Source organism: Pseudophryne corroboree, chromosome 4, assembly GCF_028390025.1.
Source record: "Pseudophryne corroboree isolate aPseCor3 chromosome 4, aPseCor3.hap2, whole genome shotgun sequence".
Taxonomy (NCBI): Eukaryota; Metazoa; Chordata; class Amphibia; order Anura; family Myobatrachidae; genus Pseudophryne; species Pseudophryne corroboree.
The window spans coordinates 209,190,503-209,208,309 of record NC_086447.1 but is presented as its reverse complement, the minus strand read 5'-3'; the positions used below and the strand labels follow the sequence as shown (position 1 = coordinate 209,208,309).

The 17,807-nt window shown below is 47.2% G+C and overlaps 1 protein-coding gene across 1 annotated transcript in view; it reads right to left on the bottom strand.

Annotated features, from left to right (window-relative positions):
• Positions 1-1,076: 1,076 nt before the first annotated feature.
• Positions 1,077-17,807, bottom strand: part of WDFY1 (WD repeat and FYVE domain containing 1) — a 108,655-nt gene continuing 91,924 nt past the window's right edge. Inside the window, exon 12 of the mRNA XM_063915896.1 lies at positions 1,077-3,529. Coding sequence (XP_063771966.1) covers positions 3,470-3,529 — 60 coding nt within the window. The 3' untranslated portion in view covers positions 1,077-3,469. The remainder of the gene's footprint in view (positions 3,530-17,807) is intronic.

Here is a 17,807-nt window from a genome sequence, read left to right as displayed (position 1 = left end):
AGTTGCCCTGGTGCACGTACTATAGAACTTAAGCAACGGGAAACTCCTTCTGCTTCTGGCGTCCCCATTGTCAAGGAGTGCGGCGGCTGCCAGCGCCCGGCTTCAACCTGTTGCTAGGTGCCGGGCGGGGGTCAGTGGGAGGCGTGGCGTCCCGACTGCTAGGCAAAGGCCGGGCGCACGCCTCCTGGCGCTACACCTATTAGCCTAGGTCGGTACTGAAAACAAGGTGATGGAGGGGAGGGGGGGTTCTTGTTACTTTTAAATAACCAGACAGGGCTTGTGACACAGAAGCGAACACCCAACACTGTCTACTGGTGAATGTGGCATACAGACTCCTTCCCTCCATCCATGCGGCTGAATGTGCAAGTGCAGAGACACCCACTGTTCGCGCTTGTTGTAATACAGATTAGTGCATCTTTAAATGCCACTATCCAAACTTGCAGCAGCCCTATGGCAGGTGCAGTGCCTACCTCTGACCATGGCTTCCTATGTTTGCAGCTGTGCGTCTGCGAAAGCAGCTGCTTGCACTCACATGTCCGCGGCTCTCCCATAATACTCCCACTGATTGGCCCATGTGTGCATGGTCTACTAGCCACCACCCAGGAACGCCCATATCTCTTCCATCACCTTTCTGATACAGTCTGTCCCACCTGCAACAGCACCTCTGTGCATGCATCTGTGTAACACGTGTCATAGGGTGTTCAGAGCATTCTGCACATGCAGTTCTAAATAACCTCTCAACTACATGAACATTGGCATTGCGCTCAGATTGTGTGCAACTCAGCATCATGCCAAACTGCCGGGAGAGAGGCAACACGGGGCCACCCTGCCATAATATGACATACACTGGTCTGTGTACATGGGACAGTTTCTCTAATTAGGATCAATGATCCCTAGAGTACATTTTCTCTACATATACTATGTGAAAAATAAGCAGCATTGGCGGGATAAAACGGTCCATGAGCTCGGCCTTCTTCTAGACCACCACTATCCCACTATCCTACAGAGCTATAGATTAGATTTTGAAACAATGCATGAGCATTAACATGAACATATTCAAAGGAATTACACAAAAGTAAAGAAAAGTATGATTTTATTAGGAGGGGAAAAAAACATTTGACAATTAACAAAAGAAGGGAGACACTTTGTAAATCATCTTAAACATGAGTACATGGAGAAGGCAACCGGGCAACTCTCCAAAATGCACTAAAACGCAGGAAATGATGGGACCATAGTTGGCGGCTGCCACTGATATAACCAGAAGGAACGCTCACGTACAGACAACCGAGCACAAGGCTGACAAACCATATACAGATCCATCACTGTAGCAGCTGCAGTTTACCATAACATATCCCAGAATAAAGAGGAGCAATCAAGAACATTACAGAAACAGAATAGCAAACAAGTTGTCTCACCATTAAAAATACAAATTGTGCTTCAGTGCGACAGAGAAAGAACGAGGAACTTTTGAATGAGGCAGAACTACCAGTCACCTGCCCTTTTCTGCAATCCCAGTGACACAGGAGATGTAGCTTAGCGACAGCCATAGTGCTATAGGTTTGTAGAGTGGTAAGGAAATAAAACAAACATTATGAGGAATTTCAGTTTACTAGACGAACTTCCTGATAACCATTCAACGTTTCATCACGGTGTGCCAATTTACATGTGCAATTTCCCCCAGGAGATGCAGCCGACTGTCATCTGAATAAGGAATTTAATATGTCCGACTGTCGATGTCACTTTTGTTATGAAAGATGGTTAACACTAAAATCAGTGATCTCCGATTTGCCACAAATGTCAGCTCTACTTGGTGTGATGACTCTCTCAGCACTTAGACAAAACTCATTGCTACATGAGAAACACCAATGAAATGCAGAGTTCTAATTAAAAACCTTTGTATTCTCTTCATAAAATAATAAATATACAGTGGCTGGAATGGTGACTTACTCCAGCGAGATATAAGACATTCTGCAGGCATACCATACTGTAAACAACTTCCCTGACAGATCACCAGTGATAGACATGACAGATTGAAATATATACTACACGGTGCTCCCTGTATTTAGCTTTCAATCATGTTATTTTGGGATAATTTATCAGATCAGTAATTAGTAGCTTCAGAGACTAGAGCAGGACGTGAAATGCGTGAAAATCTTTATTGCTGGATGGGTGGTGGGTTGAAGCAACAGAATATACAATAAAAAACTGTTTTGCAGCTGAAATGAACACAAAGGTCCAATTTAGTCTTTAAACAACAGTTAAGACAAAGTGAGCTACAATTATCATATTTCAGTAAACACTCACAAGAAAAGTCTTATTGCTGGCTGATTTCTACTGCACTAAATGACGAAACGCTGGGCTGTAAACACTAAGGTCTGCTACTATATATTCCCCACTTATAGATGGTTACAGTTCTCTCTGTAACTAGAACTTCCTCCTAGCACAAATGTGTCAGATTTTGCTACCAAAAAACAGGAGAACCTAGGGAAATTAGGCAATGTGGGAGCTACTAAGAAAATTAGGCATTACAGAAGGCAGCTGATAAAAGGGTTTGCAAACCTTATCTACTTTAGGAAGTTCAAAAAACCCTTCATCTAATAAGTGACTTTTATATACATATGTAAAACTAACAAATGCTTTTGGACGGAGCAAAACATAAACATCCCAACAAGACCTGCACACAAGTTCCTGGAAACGCACGTGAGTGGAGCGGTATGATCTCTCCATTTCAGGAAATAACACCTTGCTTCAATTCTAAACAGCGCATAAAACACACCTAGAGAAGTACCCCGTAACACAAAAATATTCACCGTCATGTAAAAATCAGCAGGTTGCAATACATTGGGTGTGCCTTCATCTGTTTGCGAACAACAAAGTTCAAACACTATACAAACCATAAAATGAACTACTTTCATAATAACCAGCACTGGCCTCTCATCATAGAAAAATACAAGTACACACATCCAACATGTGATCATGGACTATCTTGTGTGTACGCTGGTATACAGACTTTAAAAACCAAACCGTTTAAATGGAATTTGTTGTACATCGGTCTACTGATGAAACCAAAAAGTATAATGGCTGCGTAATGACAGCGCGTGATTAGAGCGGCCTTCGAGGTGCAAGGATACCGAAAACAAAGTAGTACATATTTCAGATAGCCTGGTTCGGAAAAAAAAAAACCTTACACTGTTGGAATTGTTGCGGCTTCTAGCTAAACTATAGTAAACAAGGGTATAATTATCCCAATAGCAAGGGCTGGAGCACGCGGCTCACTTAAAGGTAATAGTGAACAGCTACTGAGAGATTAAGGCTCCACCTCCTTGTTTGGGAGAGCTGTTGCATTGCTTTGCTTCCATAGGCTACGTACGGCAGAGGCAGAGGAAGAACGCCCTGGATGAGTTGATATCAACGTACGTGGCGGCCATATATAAGGTGCTTTATTCCAGACAAACTGAAGTCAGTGGGGTCAGCGTGGAGAAAAGCCGGTGGCCAAGTCGCAGCCCACTGCAGGTGTCATGTCCCAGATCTAGAAAGACATAGAAAAACAGATTACAGCTACAAATATATCCTCATACACTGTGGCTTCAGTTGCGCCAAATTCCCCCCTCTTGGCGCTCCTGGATTTCAGGCGTCTCGGCTACGCAGAGCGTCTTTCTTGCTTATAGTGTGCATCTTATTTACATAATTAAAACAACCGGGAACAAGACCACTTTGTTAGACTGCGCTGCATAACTTGATGTGCAGCATTTGTAGATCTGTGTGTGCTACGGAGTATGGGGTATATGCAATTGCGGTCGAATTCGCGGCAATTTTCGCCGTTTTTCAAATTCGACCAAATTCGCCAGGTGAATTCCGGAAGGTGGCTTCCGGAATTCACCATATTCAATGAAAAACGGATTCGCCAGGGTCGCGGGCGAAAATCGGCCGATTTGGCGGATTTTGCCGCGATTTTAAAAAACGGGAAAAATCGTGAAAAACCCGGAAAAAAAATGGCGTGGGGTCCCCCCCCAAAGCATAACCAGCCTCGGGCTCTTTGAGCTGGTCCTGGTTCTAAAAATGCAGGGGAAAAATTGGCCAGGGATCCCCCGTATTTTTAAAACCAGCACCGGGCTCTGCGCCTGATGCTGGTGCCAAAAATACGGGGGACAAAAAGAGTAGGGGTCCCCCGTATTTTTAACACCAGCATCGGGCTCCACTAGCTGGACAGATAATGCCACAGCCGGGGGTCACTTTTATGCCGTGCCCTGCGGCCGTGGCATTAAATATCCAACTAGTCACCCCTGGCCGGGGTACCCTGGGGGAGTGGGACCCCTTCAATCAAGGGGTCCCCCCCCCCCAGCCACCCAAGGGCCAGGGGTGAAGCCCGAGGCTGTCCCCCCCCATCCAATGGGCTGCGGATGGGGGGGCTGATAGCCTTTGTGAAAATTAAAAGATATTGTTTTTTCCAGTAGTACTACAAGTCCCAGCAAGCCTCCCCCGCAAGCTGGTACTTGGAGAACCACAAGTACCAGCATGCGGGAGAAAAACGGGCCCGCTGGTACCTGTAGTACTACTGGGAAAAAAATACCCAAATAAAAACAGGACACAGACACCTTTGACAGTAAAACTTTATTACACAATACCGACACACACATACTTACCTATGTTCACACGCCGACTGCCACGGTCTCCGACGATCCGAGGGTACCTGTGAAAAAATGATACTCACCTTCCAGCGTCCAGAGAGATAAATCCACGTACTTGTTAAAAAAAAAGAAAACGCAAAAACCCGAGCCATACCGGACTAGAAAGGGGTCCAATGTTTTCACATCAGACCCCTTTCTCCCGAATGCCGGGACATCACGTGACTCCTGTCACTGATGTCCCTTCAGCCAATCAGGAAGCGCTACTGCCGTTGCGCTCACCTGATTGGCTGAGCGCTGTCTGTACTGTGACAGCGCCTCGCAAAGCCGCTCCATTACTTTCAATGGTGGGAACTTTGCGGGTAGCGGTGGGGTCACCCGCCGGTCAGCCGCTGACCGGCGGGTGACCTTACCGCTAGCCGCTAAGTTCCCACCATTGAATATAATGGAGGGAGCTGTGCGATGCGCTGTCACAGTGCAGACAGCGCTCAGCCAATCAGGTGAGCGCAACGAAGTTGCGCTTCCTGATTGGCTTAGAGACCTGTCTGTGACAGCTGTCACTGACAGGTCTCATTCGTGGAAAGGTGTCCCATGTGTCAGCATGGGACCCCTTTCAGTCCGGCATGGAGCGGGTGTTCGCTTTGTTTTTTTGCCAAGTACGTGGATTTATCTCTGGACCATGGCTGAGGTGAGTATATTGAACTTTTCTTTTCAGGTATCCGTGGATTCTACATGGAGAAGAGGACCGATGTCGGCGTGTGAACATAGGTAAGTATGTGTGTGTCGACGTATGAAATAAAGTTTTACTGTCGACGGTGTGTGTGTCCTGTTTTTATTTGGGTATTTTTTTCCCAGTAGTACTACAGGTACCAGCGGGCCCGTTTTTCTCCCGCATGCTGGTACTTGTGGTTCTCCAAGTACCAGCTTGCGGGGGAGGCTTGCTGGGACTTGTAGTACTACTGGAAAAAACAATATCTTTTTATTATCACAAAAGGCTATCAGCCCCCCCATCCGCAGCCCATTGGATGGGGGGGGGGGGACAGCCTCGGGCTTCACCCCTGGCCCTTGGGTGGCTGGGGGGGGGGACCCCTTGATTGAAGGGGTCCCCACTCCCCCAGGGTACCCCGGCCAGGGGTGACTAGTTGGATATTTAATGCCACGGCCGCAGGGCACGGCATAAAAGTGACCCCCGGCTGTGGCATTATCTGTCCAGCTAGTGGAGCCCGATGCTGGTGTTAAAAATACGGGGGACCCCTACTCTTTTTGTCCCCCGTATTTTTGGCACCAGCACCAGGCGCAGAGCCCGGTGCTGGTTTTAAAAATACGGGGGATCCCCTGTCAATTTTTTCCCCGCATTTTTAGAACCAGGACCAGCTCGAAGAGCCCGAGGCTGGTTATGCTTTGGAGGGGGGACCCCACGCCATTTTTTTTAATGATTTTACCGTTCCAGCATTAAAAAAAATATAAAAAAAAAATAATATTTTAAAAAATATATAAATAATATTTGTGCCTCCAAAAAAAAAAAAAAAAAGTACCTAATCCCTTCTAATATAAATAGATCTTCTATTCCCAGAAAAAAAAACACAAAAAAAAACATGTTTAAATTTTTTTTATTTGTTTTCACCCTCCAAAGTGTGGCGGATTGAAAATGACGAATTTTCCGTCTAAAAGCCCTGCTGTCGAATTTCCAAACTTGAATTGAATATGCTTTGGTCGAATTGCAGCACTTGTATCATTGCAGAAAAGTCGAATTTGCAAAAATTCGAATTTCAAAAAGTCGAATTTTGAAAGTCCGTTTTTTGGTCGGAAAGCACTGAATTGCATAGGCGATTTTTTTTTTTGGTCGAAAATGACCCGAAATTCGACAATTTCGGGAATTCGACCGCAATTGCATATACCCCTATGAATCTGTATACAAAGTGCTATGATGCTGCGGCTATTTCTCACACCAAGTTCCGTAGTGCTTCATCTGCGACTTTGTACATGTTTAAAACTAATTCTTGTGCGGATAATGATGCAGCCGAACGTCTGTAGTACACTGCGAGTGGTGTTGTGCTGTGGCTGCGATGTGAATAAGATGTAAAATGTAAATAAAGAGATGGTAAGCTACACCACTCGTAGCATCTCAGACGCGCCAGGCATCTCATGCCATATAGTACAGGAGGACACCTCTGTTGAGGGGTTAGGGTGTAGGCCTGGGAAGGTTAGGGACCAAGGAGGAGAATTAGGCCTCACCGGGGAGGGTTAGGTTTAGGCACCCACAAGGGAGGGATAGGGTAGGGGGCAGAGGAGGGTTAGGTTTAGGCACCCACAAGGGAGGGATAGGGCAGGGGGCAGAGGAGGGTTAGGTTTAGGCACCCACAAGGGAGGGATAGGGCAGGGGGCAGAGGAGGGTTAGGTTTAGGCACCCACAAGGGAGGGATAGGGCAGGGGGCAGAGGAGGGTTAGGTTTAGGCACCCACAAGGGAGGGATAGGGTAGGGGGCAGGAGGGTTAGGGGACTTTAGAGGGGGCTGCTGGGATTCTGATGGACAGCACGCTGCTGTTGGTACTCTAATCGCCGGCATCCCGTCCATCGGTAAATCATACTGAACCCAATAGGAGTACTATTAAGAAGCTATATTCATAATGAAGCACCTACCCATCAGATTCAGCTGTTACACCTATGAAGCAAGGGATTATTTTTTTATACCATACGTATACTGCTAAAGCTATTGCTCATGAAACACATACATATACTGGCTGGGTGTACACTGGTATACTTTATTTTCTCAGATATAGATTAAAACACCTTTTTCCTCAGAACACTGCTACAGGAAAGTTTGCTGCCAGGTGTAAATTCAGATCAATTTATTTTAAGACGTAAATCCTTGCAGGAAAAATCTCACATTCATATATAAGTGTATTTCTCATTCTGACATTAATAGAGGGTTTTCCTATCAATACTTTAATATGCCTTGTATGATGCACTGCTGAACTACATGTAGTAATGTCATGTACTGACTGGTTACCTGCATTATTTCTCAGTCTCTGCTGGAAAGGAGTTATACAAAGTGCCAAGTACGCCACCTAGTGTACAAGTGAGACAGGCATTGTTTTGCCTCTATTCTGCTATATGGCGATAGTCTTTGTAAAGCATAGTAGGATGCAGAGAGAAGGGCCATTATATAATTGCATGAGTCACCTATTTGGGTACTTTCAATGTGAAGAGGTTGGGTTAATTCGACTTGAACTTTTTTTTACAATGTTGGTCAGATAAGATGAACATTTCAATTTGCAATCACACACACTATGGCCCTCATTCCGAGTTGATCGGTCGCAAGGCGAATTTAGCAGAGTTACACACGCTAAGCCGCCGCCTACTGGGAGTGAATCTTAGCTTCTTAAAATTGCGACCGATGTATTCGCAATATTGCGATTACTAACTACTTAGCAGTTTCAGAGTAGCTCCAGACTTACTCTGCCTGTGCGATCAGTTCAGTGCTTGTCGTTCCTGGTTGACGTCACAAACACACCCAGCGTTCGCCCAGGCACTCCCACCGTTTCTCCGGCCACTCCTGCGTTTTTTCCGGAAACGGTAGCGTTTTCAGCCACACGCCCCTGAAACGCCGTGTTTCCGCCCAGTAACACCCATTTCCTGTCAATCACATTACGATCGCCGGAGCGAAGAAAAAGCCGTGAGTAAAAATACTTTCTTCATAGTAAAGTTACTTGGCGCAGTCGCAGTGCGAACATTGCGCATGCGTACTAAGCGGATTTTCACTGCGATGCGATGAAAAATACCGAGCGAACAACTCGGAATGAGGGCCTATATACACACATACATACATACATACATACATACATACATACATATATATTATATATATATATAGCAAATACCACTGACTCATCACAAAGTCTCCTGAACCATAAGGACTAGGAGCTTGACATTTTGACAGTAGCTTGCTTTTGTGACGTAGGCTCTCCCTAAGAAGAGATTTTTCAAAATTCAACCCACAAAGGGGTTAAAAATAGGACTTTAATACCTACCGGTAAATCCTTTTCTCTTAGTCCGTAGAGGATGCTGGGGACTCCGTAAGGACCATGGGGTATAGACGGGATCCGCAGGAGACATGGGCACACTATAAGACTTTGAATGGGTGTGAACTGGCTCCTCCCTCTATGCCCCTCCTCCAGACCTCAGTTAGAAAACTGTGCCCAAGGAGACGGACATTTCGAGGAAAGAATTTAATGTGTAAACACAGTGAGTGTCATACCAGCTCACACCACGAACATACCGCAGAACGTGGCATTCAATAGAACACCAGTCATCGGTATGAAAAAATACACAGCCACTTGCTGATAAAACATGTAACACAACCTGTGTGTCAACCCAACGAATAATAAGATACCGCATGCCATGGCATGAACGTCAGCAACAGCCTGACATAAAAAGAAACACCACAAGAGTGTAACCAGAACCAATAACTGCAGACACAGTACGCACTTGGGACGGACGCCAAGCATCCTCTACGGACTAAGAGAAAAGGATTTATCGGTAGGTATTAAAATCCTATTTTCTCATACGTCCTAGAGCATGCTGGGGACTCCGTAAAGACCATGGGGTTTATACCAAAGCTCCAGACCGGGCGGGAGAGTGTGGACGACTCTGCAGCACCGATTGAACAAACAAGAGGTACCCATCAGCCAGGGTATCAAACTTGTAGAGCTTAGCCAAAGTGTTTGAACCCGACCAAGTAGCCGCACGGCAAAGTTGAACCGCCGAGACTCCTCGGGCATCCGCCCAAGAAAAGCCCACCTACCTAGTAGAATGGGTTTCCACAGACTTCGGTAACGGCAATGCAGCCATAGAACAAGCACGCCGAATCGTATCATAGATCCAGCGTGTAACAGGCTGCATAGCCGCAGGCGCCCAAATATGCTCGGAGCATACCGGACAAACAGAACCTCTGTTTCCCCAATCAGAGCCAAATTGGCATCAAGAGACTTTGAATCAGCCAATGCTTACAGAGATCAACATAGGCTGGTTTCTGCGAAACACAGAAACCACTTTTGGCAGAACTATTATCCGAGTTCTCAATTCCGCTCTATCCACATGGAAGATCAAACAGGGGCTCTTGTGACAAAGCCGCTACTTCCGACACCCGCCTTGCGGACGCCATGATCAATAGCATGACCACTCTCCAAGAGAAAAATTTTAACCCAACCTTCCATAAAAGTTCCTGACACAAGAAACTGCAACACCATGTCAAGGTCCCACGGTGCCAATGGGGCACAATTGGAGGTTGGATGTGCAGAACTCCTTTCACGAAAATCTGAACTTCCGGAAGGGTGGGCAATCCCTTTTTTTTTTTTTTTTTTTTATTTATAAGGCCAAAAACTGCACTGAAATGGAGCCTAACTTTAGGCCTGCCTCCACACCTGCTTGCCAAGAATAGAGAAGAACGACCCAGCTGAAGGCCTTCCGTAGGAGCCTTCTTGGATGCACACCAAGACACATACTTACGCCAAATACGGCGGTAAGGCCTTTGCTGTTACTTCTTTTCTAGCCTGAAGGAGTGTGGAAACAACTTCATAGGGAATACCCTTTCGGGCTAGGATACGGCGTTCAACCGCCACGCCGTCAAATGCAGCCGCGGTAAGTCTTGATACATGCCCGGAACCCACTGTAACAGTTCCTCACGTAGAGGGAGAGGCCAGGAATCTTCTATGAGTACATCTTGAAGAATTGGACACCAAGCCCTCCTTGGCTAGACCGGAACAATGAGGATCGCCTGAACCTTTGTTCTTCTTACGTTTATCACCTTCAGAAAGAGTGAAAACGGAGAGGACACATAACCCGACTGAAAACACCCAAGGTGTCACGAGGGCGTCCCCTGCCATAGCTTGAGTGTCCCCTGACCTGGAACAATATCCCTGAGGTCTCTCGTTGAGGCGAGACACCAACATGTCCAATTGAGGCACTCCCCAAGACTTGTCACTTCTATGAAACTACTTGATGACGACTGTATTTCTCCCGGATGGAGATCGCGTCTGTAGAGGAAATTCATTTCACCGTCGTCTACATCCGGGACGAAGACTGCTACTATAGCATTTTCCTGTCCTTCCGCCCAGCGAAAAACTTTTTCGGCTTCTGCCATTGCCGCTTTGCTCCGTGTTCCACCCTAGCGGCTTACTTACGCCACTGCTGTCAAGTCGTCCGACAAAATTAACACGGGCAGAACACGAAGAATGTGTTCGTTTAAAATAGCTCTTAATTCAAGAAAACTTATTGCAGACAAGCTTCCGAGCTTGACCTTTTCCTCTGGAAATACTTCCCTTGGAAAGAGTGCTCTCCTGACTCGGAGATCTGCACGCATGGACACCAGGATCTAATCCTGGATCCCGAACCTTCGCCCCTCTAGGAAATTAGACTGTGCAGACACCCCAGGAGCGATATCCTGGCCATTAGGATTATATTCCAGGTGCATGTGCAGGTGAGACCCGGACCACATTTTCAACTGGTCCCGTGAAAACCACTCTGTCATTTGACCTGCTCACCGAACAGGCCTCTTAGGCCGCACTCATCTTCATCCTTAACGGAACATACTGATGGATTGTGCAAATCTGATCCGACTCTGGATCCTTAGACCTCTTTCCACAGAAAAACAGAGAACCTCAGCCGTTCAGTATCTACACTGATACCCCCCTCCGACCTCCGCGTCGTTGAGAACAACAGCCATTCCCTGTGTTGGAGAACAGTCAGAGAAACAACAATGTGAACCACTTGTTTCTTGACCTCGACGTGATCCGGAGAGCGTCTCAGTACAAAATAACAATAGCCCCTACTATTGAAAGTGGGAAAGACAATCCTGGATATCAACCCAGGTAGGCTGAATGCTAAGAAAAACGCATTTAAACCCTTTTTCTACCTTTACGTGCCGGAGCTTCGTGGTTTAACAGGGACAGCAGGACAAGTCCCGATCCTGACGCAACTCTGGTATGGCGTCGCGTACTACCTCCCCTTCCAGAGGGGAATCGGTAAGATCTATTTGAAAAATCAGTGAGGGGAATCATCTGTAAACTCCAGTATGACCCCCTTTGGATTCTATTATTAACTCACAGGTCCAGGTCCATTCCCGGACTGACGGAAGAGCCTTAGACGAGTTCCCACCGATGAGGGCTCCAGCCAGATTTACCCAGCGACATGCGGTGGATGTGGTAGAAAACAGAAGACAATATCCTCTTCTGCGAACCTAACAAGGCTGCAGAGCTCTTACCTTTTCACCTTCGGCTATCCACACTTAAGGGGAAAAATGAACGGTATCGAACCGGTTAAAATGACTGCATCCCAGAAAAGAATGTGTCACCAACCGCTGTGAAGGAATCTAACTTACGAAGGTAGACTTACCAGTGGTATCCGCCGAGAGTGACTTAACTGAGGCATCCCTAAACAGCGGTACACAGTCACAGGGAAAAACTCCAGTATCACTCGGAGTCAGCCTCAGCATTCCCCCGGCCACTCCTCCTGTATACGCACGGCAGCCTGCCGCAATGTTATAGAGAAGAACCTACAGAAGAAACATCCCCTCTCTCTCTAGGGTAATTCTATCGGATGGCTTTCCGAATACAAGCACTCCCCCATGTGCATGTAATGCAAATAACTCCAAAGCATATAAATAAAGTATCACTTAGCTTCCTGTATACGATCCTGTGTGACAGGGCCCCGTGCCGACCAGGAGTTGACTTTCACCGTATTGTATCCTCGGCAGGAAAAGAATAAACACTCGGACTCCTCGTGAGGATCTGAGACCAACTCGTCACGGCCGACCTAGAGCTTTCATTAGAAATCGTAATATGAATATACATATTGTAATACACATATACACACATATCCTACATATATATATATATATATATATATATATATATTATACACACACATATATATACACATATACATATACACACTTAAATATATATTAATACATATAAGCAGATTGTCCGGAACCTTCGGGTCCCTAGTGACATTAATGTGTTCCGAATGTGTATGACCATGTACTGAATGCCCAAGTTGTGGATCTAATCAGGAAAACTTATGGTCGACAGAAAAATCTAGTATTCGTCGACAGCAGGGAGTAGTAACCAGGCAAAATAACATTCTTGCGACCCCGAGAGGTCTGAGGGAAGTTACATATATAATTTAAATCTCACTTCCACACAAATACTACCATGTCTGTGCTCGAGCTACAGGTCCATGGAACAGTACCATACATATACATATAAAAATATATATACAGGTTAGTTACAGCATGTTAATTTACACCCAGTAATAACAGTTGGTGCCGACAGGGTAACCCACATACTACTGTGCCTCCCCTACATTGTTTACTTTGAAAAGCATACAATTACTAACCTTTTGACACTTCATCTACTGAATCAAGTATCAACAGGAGTCGGCGACGCCGACAGAGAGAATCCCATAGCTGTTTGCGACATAGCACTCACACATGTCTACTAAAAAGCTATAGTGGGTATATCGGACAGGGAAAACACAGACATATATGCACAACTCAATTGATTACATGCCCATTATCTAAGATAGTGCTATATTTCATACTATATTGCACAAATCACTGTGCCCCCCTTCGTTTACACTGTACACTGTTTTGGCGGGGACATGTAGAAAATGGCGCTGAATCATGTTGTGAGGGCTAAGCCCCGCCCCTTCTCGGCGCGCTTCAGCCCCGCTAAAATTTTAGCTTTTTTTTATGCTGGCAGGGGTCCGTATACAGTGCCTATGCACTGTATACGTGTTTAACCAAGCTTACGGAAAGTATATTGCTGCCCAGGGCGCCTCCCCTGCGCCCTGCACCCTTGTAAAGCCGTTGGTGTGTGGGAGCAATGGCGCGCAGCGCGACCGCTGCTTTATACTGGCGGGGGTATCGTACACGGTGCCCGGGCACCGAATATGCAGCTCTTGCCAGTGAAAAGATCTTCAGTAACTTGCTGCCCAGGGCGCTCCCCCCTAGCGCCCTACACCCTGTGAGTGCCGTTGGTGTGTGGGAGCATGGAGCGCAGCGCGACCGCTGCGCTGTACCTCCGTTACTGAAGTCTTCTGCCGTCACTGAAGTCTTCTGTTCTTCTAATACTCACCCGGCTTCTTGCTTCTGTGAGGGGGGTGACGGCACGGCTCCGGGAACAAGCAGCTAGGCGCACCAAGTGATCGAACCCTCTGGAGCTAATGGTGTCCAGTAGCCTAAGAAGCAGAGCCTTTGAACTAAGAAGAAGTAGGTCTTACTTCTCTCCCCTCAGTGCCACAAAGCAGGGAGCCTGTAGCCAGCAGGACTCCCTGAAAAATAAGATTTTACTCACCGGTAAATCTATTTCTCGTAGTCCGTAGTGGATGCTGGGAACTCCGAAAGGACCATGGGGAATAGCGGCTCCGCAGGAGACTGGGCACAACTAAAGAAAGCTTTTAGGTCACCTGGTGTGCACTGGCTCCTCCCACTATGACCCTCCTCCAAGCCTCAGTTAGGACACTGTGCCCGGACGAGCTGACATAATAAGGAAGGATTTTGAATCCCGGGTAAGACTCTTACCAGCCACACCAATCACACCGTATAACTCGTGATACTATACCCAGCTTAACAGTATGAAAACAACTGAGCCTCTCAACAGATGGCTCAACAATAACCCTTTAGTTAACAATAACTATGAACAAGTATTGCAGACAATCCGCACTTGGGATGGGCGCCCAGCATCCACTACGGACTACGAGAAATAGATTTACCGGTGAGTAAAATCTTATTTTCTCTGACGTCCTAGTGGATGCTGGGAACTCCGAAAGGACCATGGGGATTATACCAAAGCTCCCAAACGGGCGGGAGAGTGCGGATGACTCTGCAGCACCGAATGAGAGAACTCAAGGTCCTCCTCAGCCAGGGTATCAAATTTGTAGAATTTTGCAAACGTGTTTGCCCCTGACCAAGTAGCAGCTCGCCAAGATGAGCCCACCTTCCTTGTGGAATGGGCTTTTACTGATTTAGGATGCGGCAGTCCAGCCGCAGAATGCGCCAGCTGAATTGTGCTACAAATCCAGCGAGCAATAGTCTGCTTAGAAGCAGGAGCACCCAGTTTGTTGGGTGCATACAGGATAAATAGCGAGTCAGTTTTCCTGACTCTAGCCGTCCTAGAAACATAAATTTTCAAGGCCCTGACTACGTCCAGTAACTTGGAATCCTCCAAGTCCCTAGTAGCCGCAGGCACCACAATAGGTTGGTTCAAGTGAAAAGCTGATACCACCTTAGGGAGAAACTGGGGACGAGTCCTCAATTCCGCCCTATCCATATGGAAAATCAGATAAGGGCTTTTACATGACAAAGCTGCCAATTCTGACACACGCCTGGCTAAAGCCAAGGCCAATAACATGACCACTTTCCACGTGAGATATTTTAGATCCACGGTTTTAAGTGGCTCAAACCAATGTGATTTTAAGAAACTCAACACCACGTTGAGATCCCAAGGTGCCACTGGAGGCACAAACGGGGGCTGAATATGCAGCACTCCTTTCACAAACGTCTGAACTTCAGGTAGTGAAGCTAGTTCTTTCTGGAAGAAAATCGACAGAGCCGAGATCTGTGCCTTAATGGAGCCTAATTTCAGGCCCATAGTCACTCCTGCTTGTAGGAAATGCAGAAATCGACCTAGTTGAAATTCCTCTGTTGGGGCCTTTTTGGCCTCACACCAAGCAACATATTTCCGCCATATGCGGTGATAATGCTTTGCAGTTACATCTTTCCTGGCTTTAATCAGCGTAGGAATGACTTCCTCCGGAATGCCCCTTTCCTTTAGGATCCGGCGTTCAACCGCCATGCCGTCAAACGCAGCCGCGGTAAGTCTTGGAACAGACAGGGCCCCTGCTGCAGCAGGTCCTGTCTGAGCGGCAGAGGCCATGGGTCCTCTGAGATCATCTCTTGAAGTTCCGGGTACCACGCTCGTCTTGGCCAATCCGGAACCACGAGTATTGTTCTTACTCCTCGTTTTCTTATTATTCTCAGTACCCTTGGTATGAGAGGCAGAGGAGGGAACACATAAACTGACTGGTACACCCACGGTGTCACTAGAGCGTCCACAGCTATCGCCTGAGGGTCCCTTGACCTGGCGCAATATCTCTCTAGTTTTTTGTTTAGGCGGGACGCCATCATGTCCACCTGTGGCCGTTCCCATCGATTTACAATCAGCGTGAAGACTTCTGGATGAAGTCCCCACTCTCCCGGGAGGAGGTCGTGCCTGCTGAGAAAGTCTGCTTCCCAGTTGTCCACTCCCGGAATGAACACTGCTGACAGTGCTAGTACGTGATTTTCCGCCCATCGGAGAATCCTTGTGGCTTCTGCCATTGCCATCCTGCTTCTTGTGCCGCCCTGTCGATTTACATGGGCGACTGCCGTGATGTTGTCTGACTGGATCAGTACCGGCTGGTGTAGAAGCAGGGATTTTGCCTGACTTAGGGCATTGTAAATGGCCCTTAGTTCCAGAATATTTATGTGTAGGGAAGTCTCCTGACTCGACCATAGTCCTTGGAAGTTTCTTCCCTGTGTGACTGCCCCCCAGCCTCGAAGGCTGGCATCCGTGGTCACCAGGACCCAGTCCTGTATGCCGAATCTGCGGCCCTCTAGAAGATGAGCACTCTGCAGCCACCACAGCAGAGACACCCTGGTTCTTGGTGACAGGGTTATTAGGCGATGCATCTGAAGATGCGATCCGGACCATTAGTCCAACAGGTCCCACTGAAAGATTCTGGCATGGAACCTGCCGAAAGGAATTGCTTCGTAAGAAGCCACCATCTTTCCCAGGACCCGCGTGCAGTGATGCACCGATACCTGTTTTGGTTTCAGGAGGTCTCTGACTAGAGATGACAGCTCCTTGGCTTTCTCCTCCGGGAGAAACACTTTTTTCTGGACTGTATCCAGAATCATACCCAGGAACAGTAGACGTGTCGTCGGAACCAGCTGTGATTTTGGAATGTTCAGAATCCAACCGTGCTGGTGTAGCACCTCCTGAGATAGTGCTACTCCCACCAACAACTGCTCCTTGGACCTCGCCTTTATTAGGAGATCGTCCAAGTACGGGATAATTATAACTCCCTTTCTTCGAAGGAGTATCATCATTTCCGCCATTACCTTGGTAAACACCCTCGGTGCCGTGGAGAGTCCAAACGGCAGCGTCTGGAATTGGTAATGGCAATCCTGTACCACAAATCTGAGGTACTCCTGGTGAGGATAGTAAATGGGGACATGCAGGTAAGCATCCTTGATGTCCAGGGATACCATGTAATCCCCCTCGTCCAGGCTTGCAATAACCGCCCTGAGCGATTCCATCTTGAACTTGAATTTTTTTATGTATGTGTTCAAGGATTTCAAATTTAAAATGGGTCTCACCGAACCGTCCGGTTTCGGTGCCACAAACAGTGTGGAATAGTAACCCCGTCCTTGTTGAAGTAGGGGCACCTTGATTATCACCTGCTGGGAATACAGCTTGTGAATTGCCGCTAGCACGGCCTCCCTGTCTGAAGGAATAATCGGCAAGGCAGATTTTAGGAACCGGTGGGGTGGAGACGCCTCGAATTCCAGTTTGTACCCTTGAGATACTATTTGCAGGATCCAGGAATCCACCTGTGAGCGAGCCCACTGATCGCTGAAATTTTTGAGGCGGCCCCCCACCGTACCTGGCTCCGCCTGTGGAGCCCCACCATCATGCGGCGGACTTGGAAGAAGCGGGGGAGGACTTTTGCTCCTGGGAACCTGCTGTTTGTTGCAGCCTTTTTCCCCTACCTCTGCCTCTGGACAGAAAAGACCCGCCTTTTCCACGCCTGTTTTTCTGAGTCCGAAAGGACTGTACCTGATAAAACGGCGCCTTTTTAGGCTGTGAGGGAACATGGGGCAAAAATGCTGACTTCCCAGCAGTTGCTGTGGAAACTAGGTCCGAGAGACCATCCCCAAATAACTCCTCACCCTTATAAGGCAAAACTTCCATGTGCCTTTTTGAATCTGCATCCCCTGTCCACTGGCGAGTCCATAAGCCTCTCCTAGCAGAAATGGACAATGCACTTATTTTAGATGCCAGCCGGCAGATCTCCCTCTGTGCATCTCTCATGTATAAGACTGAGTCTTTTATATGCTCTATGGTTAGCAGAATAGTG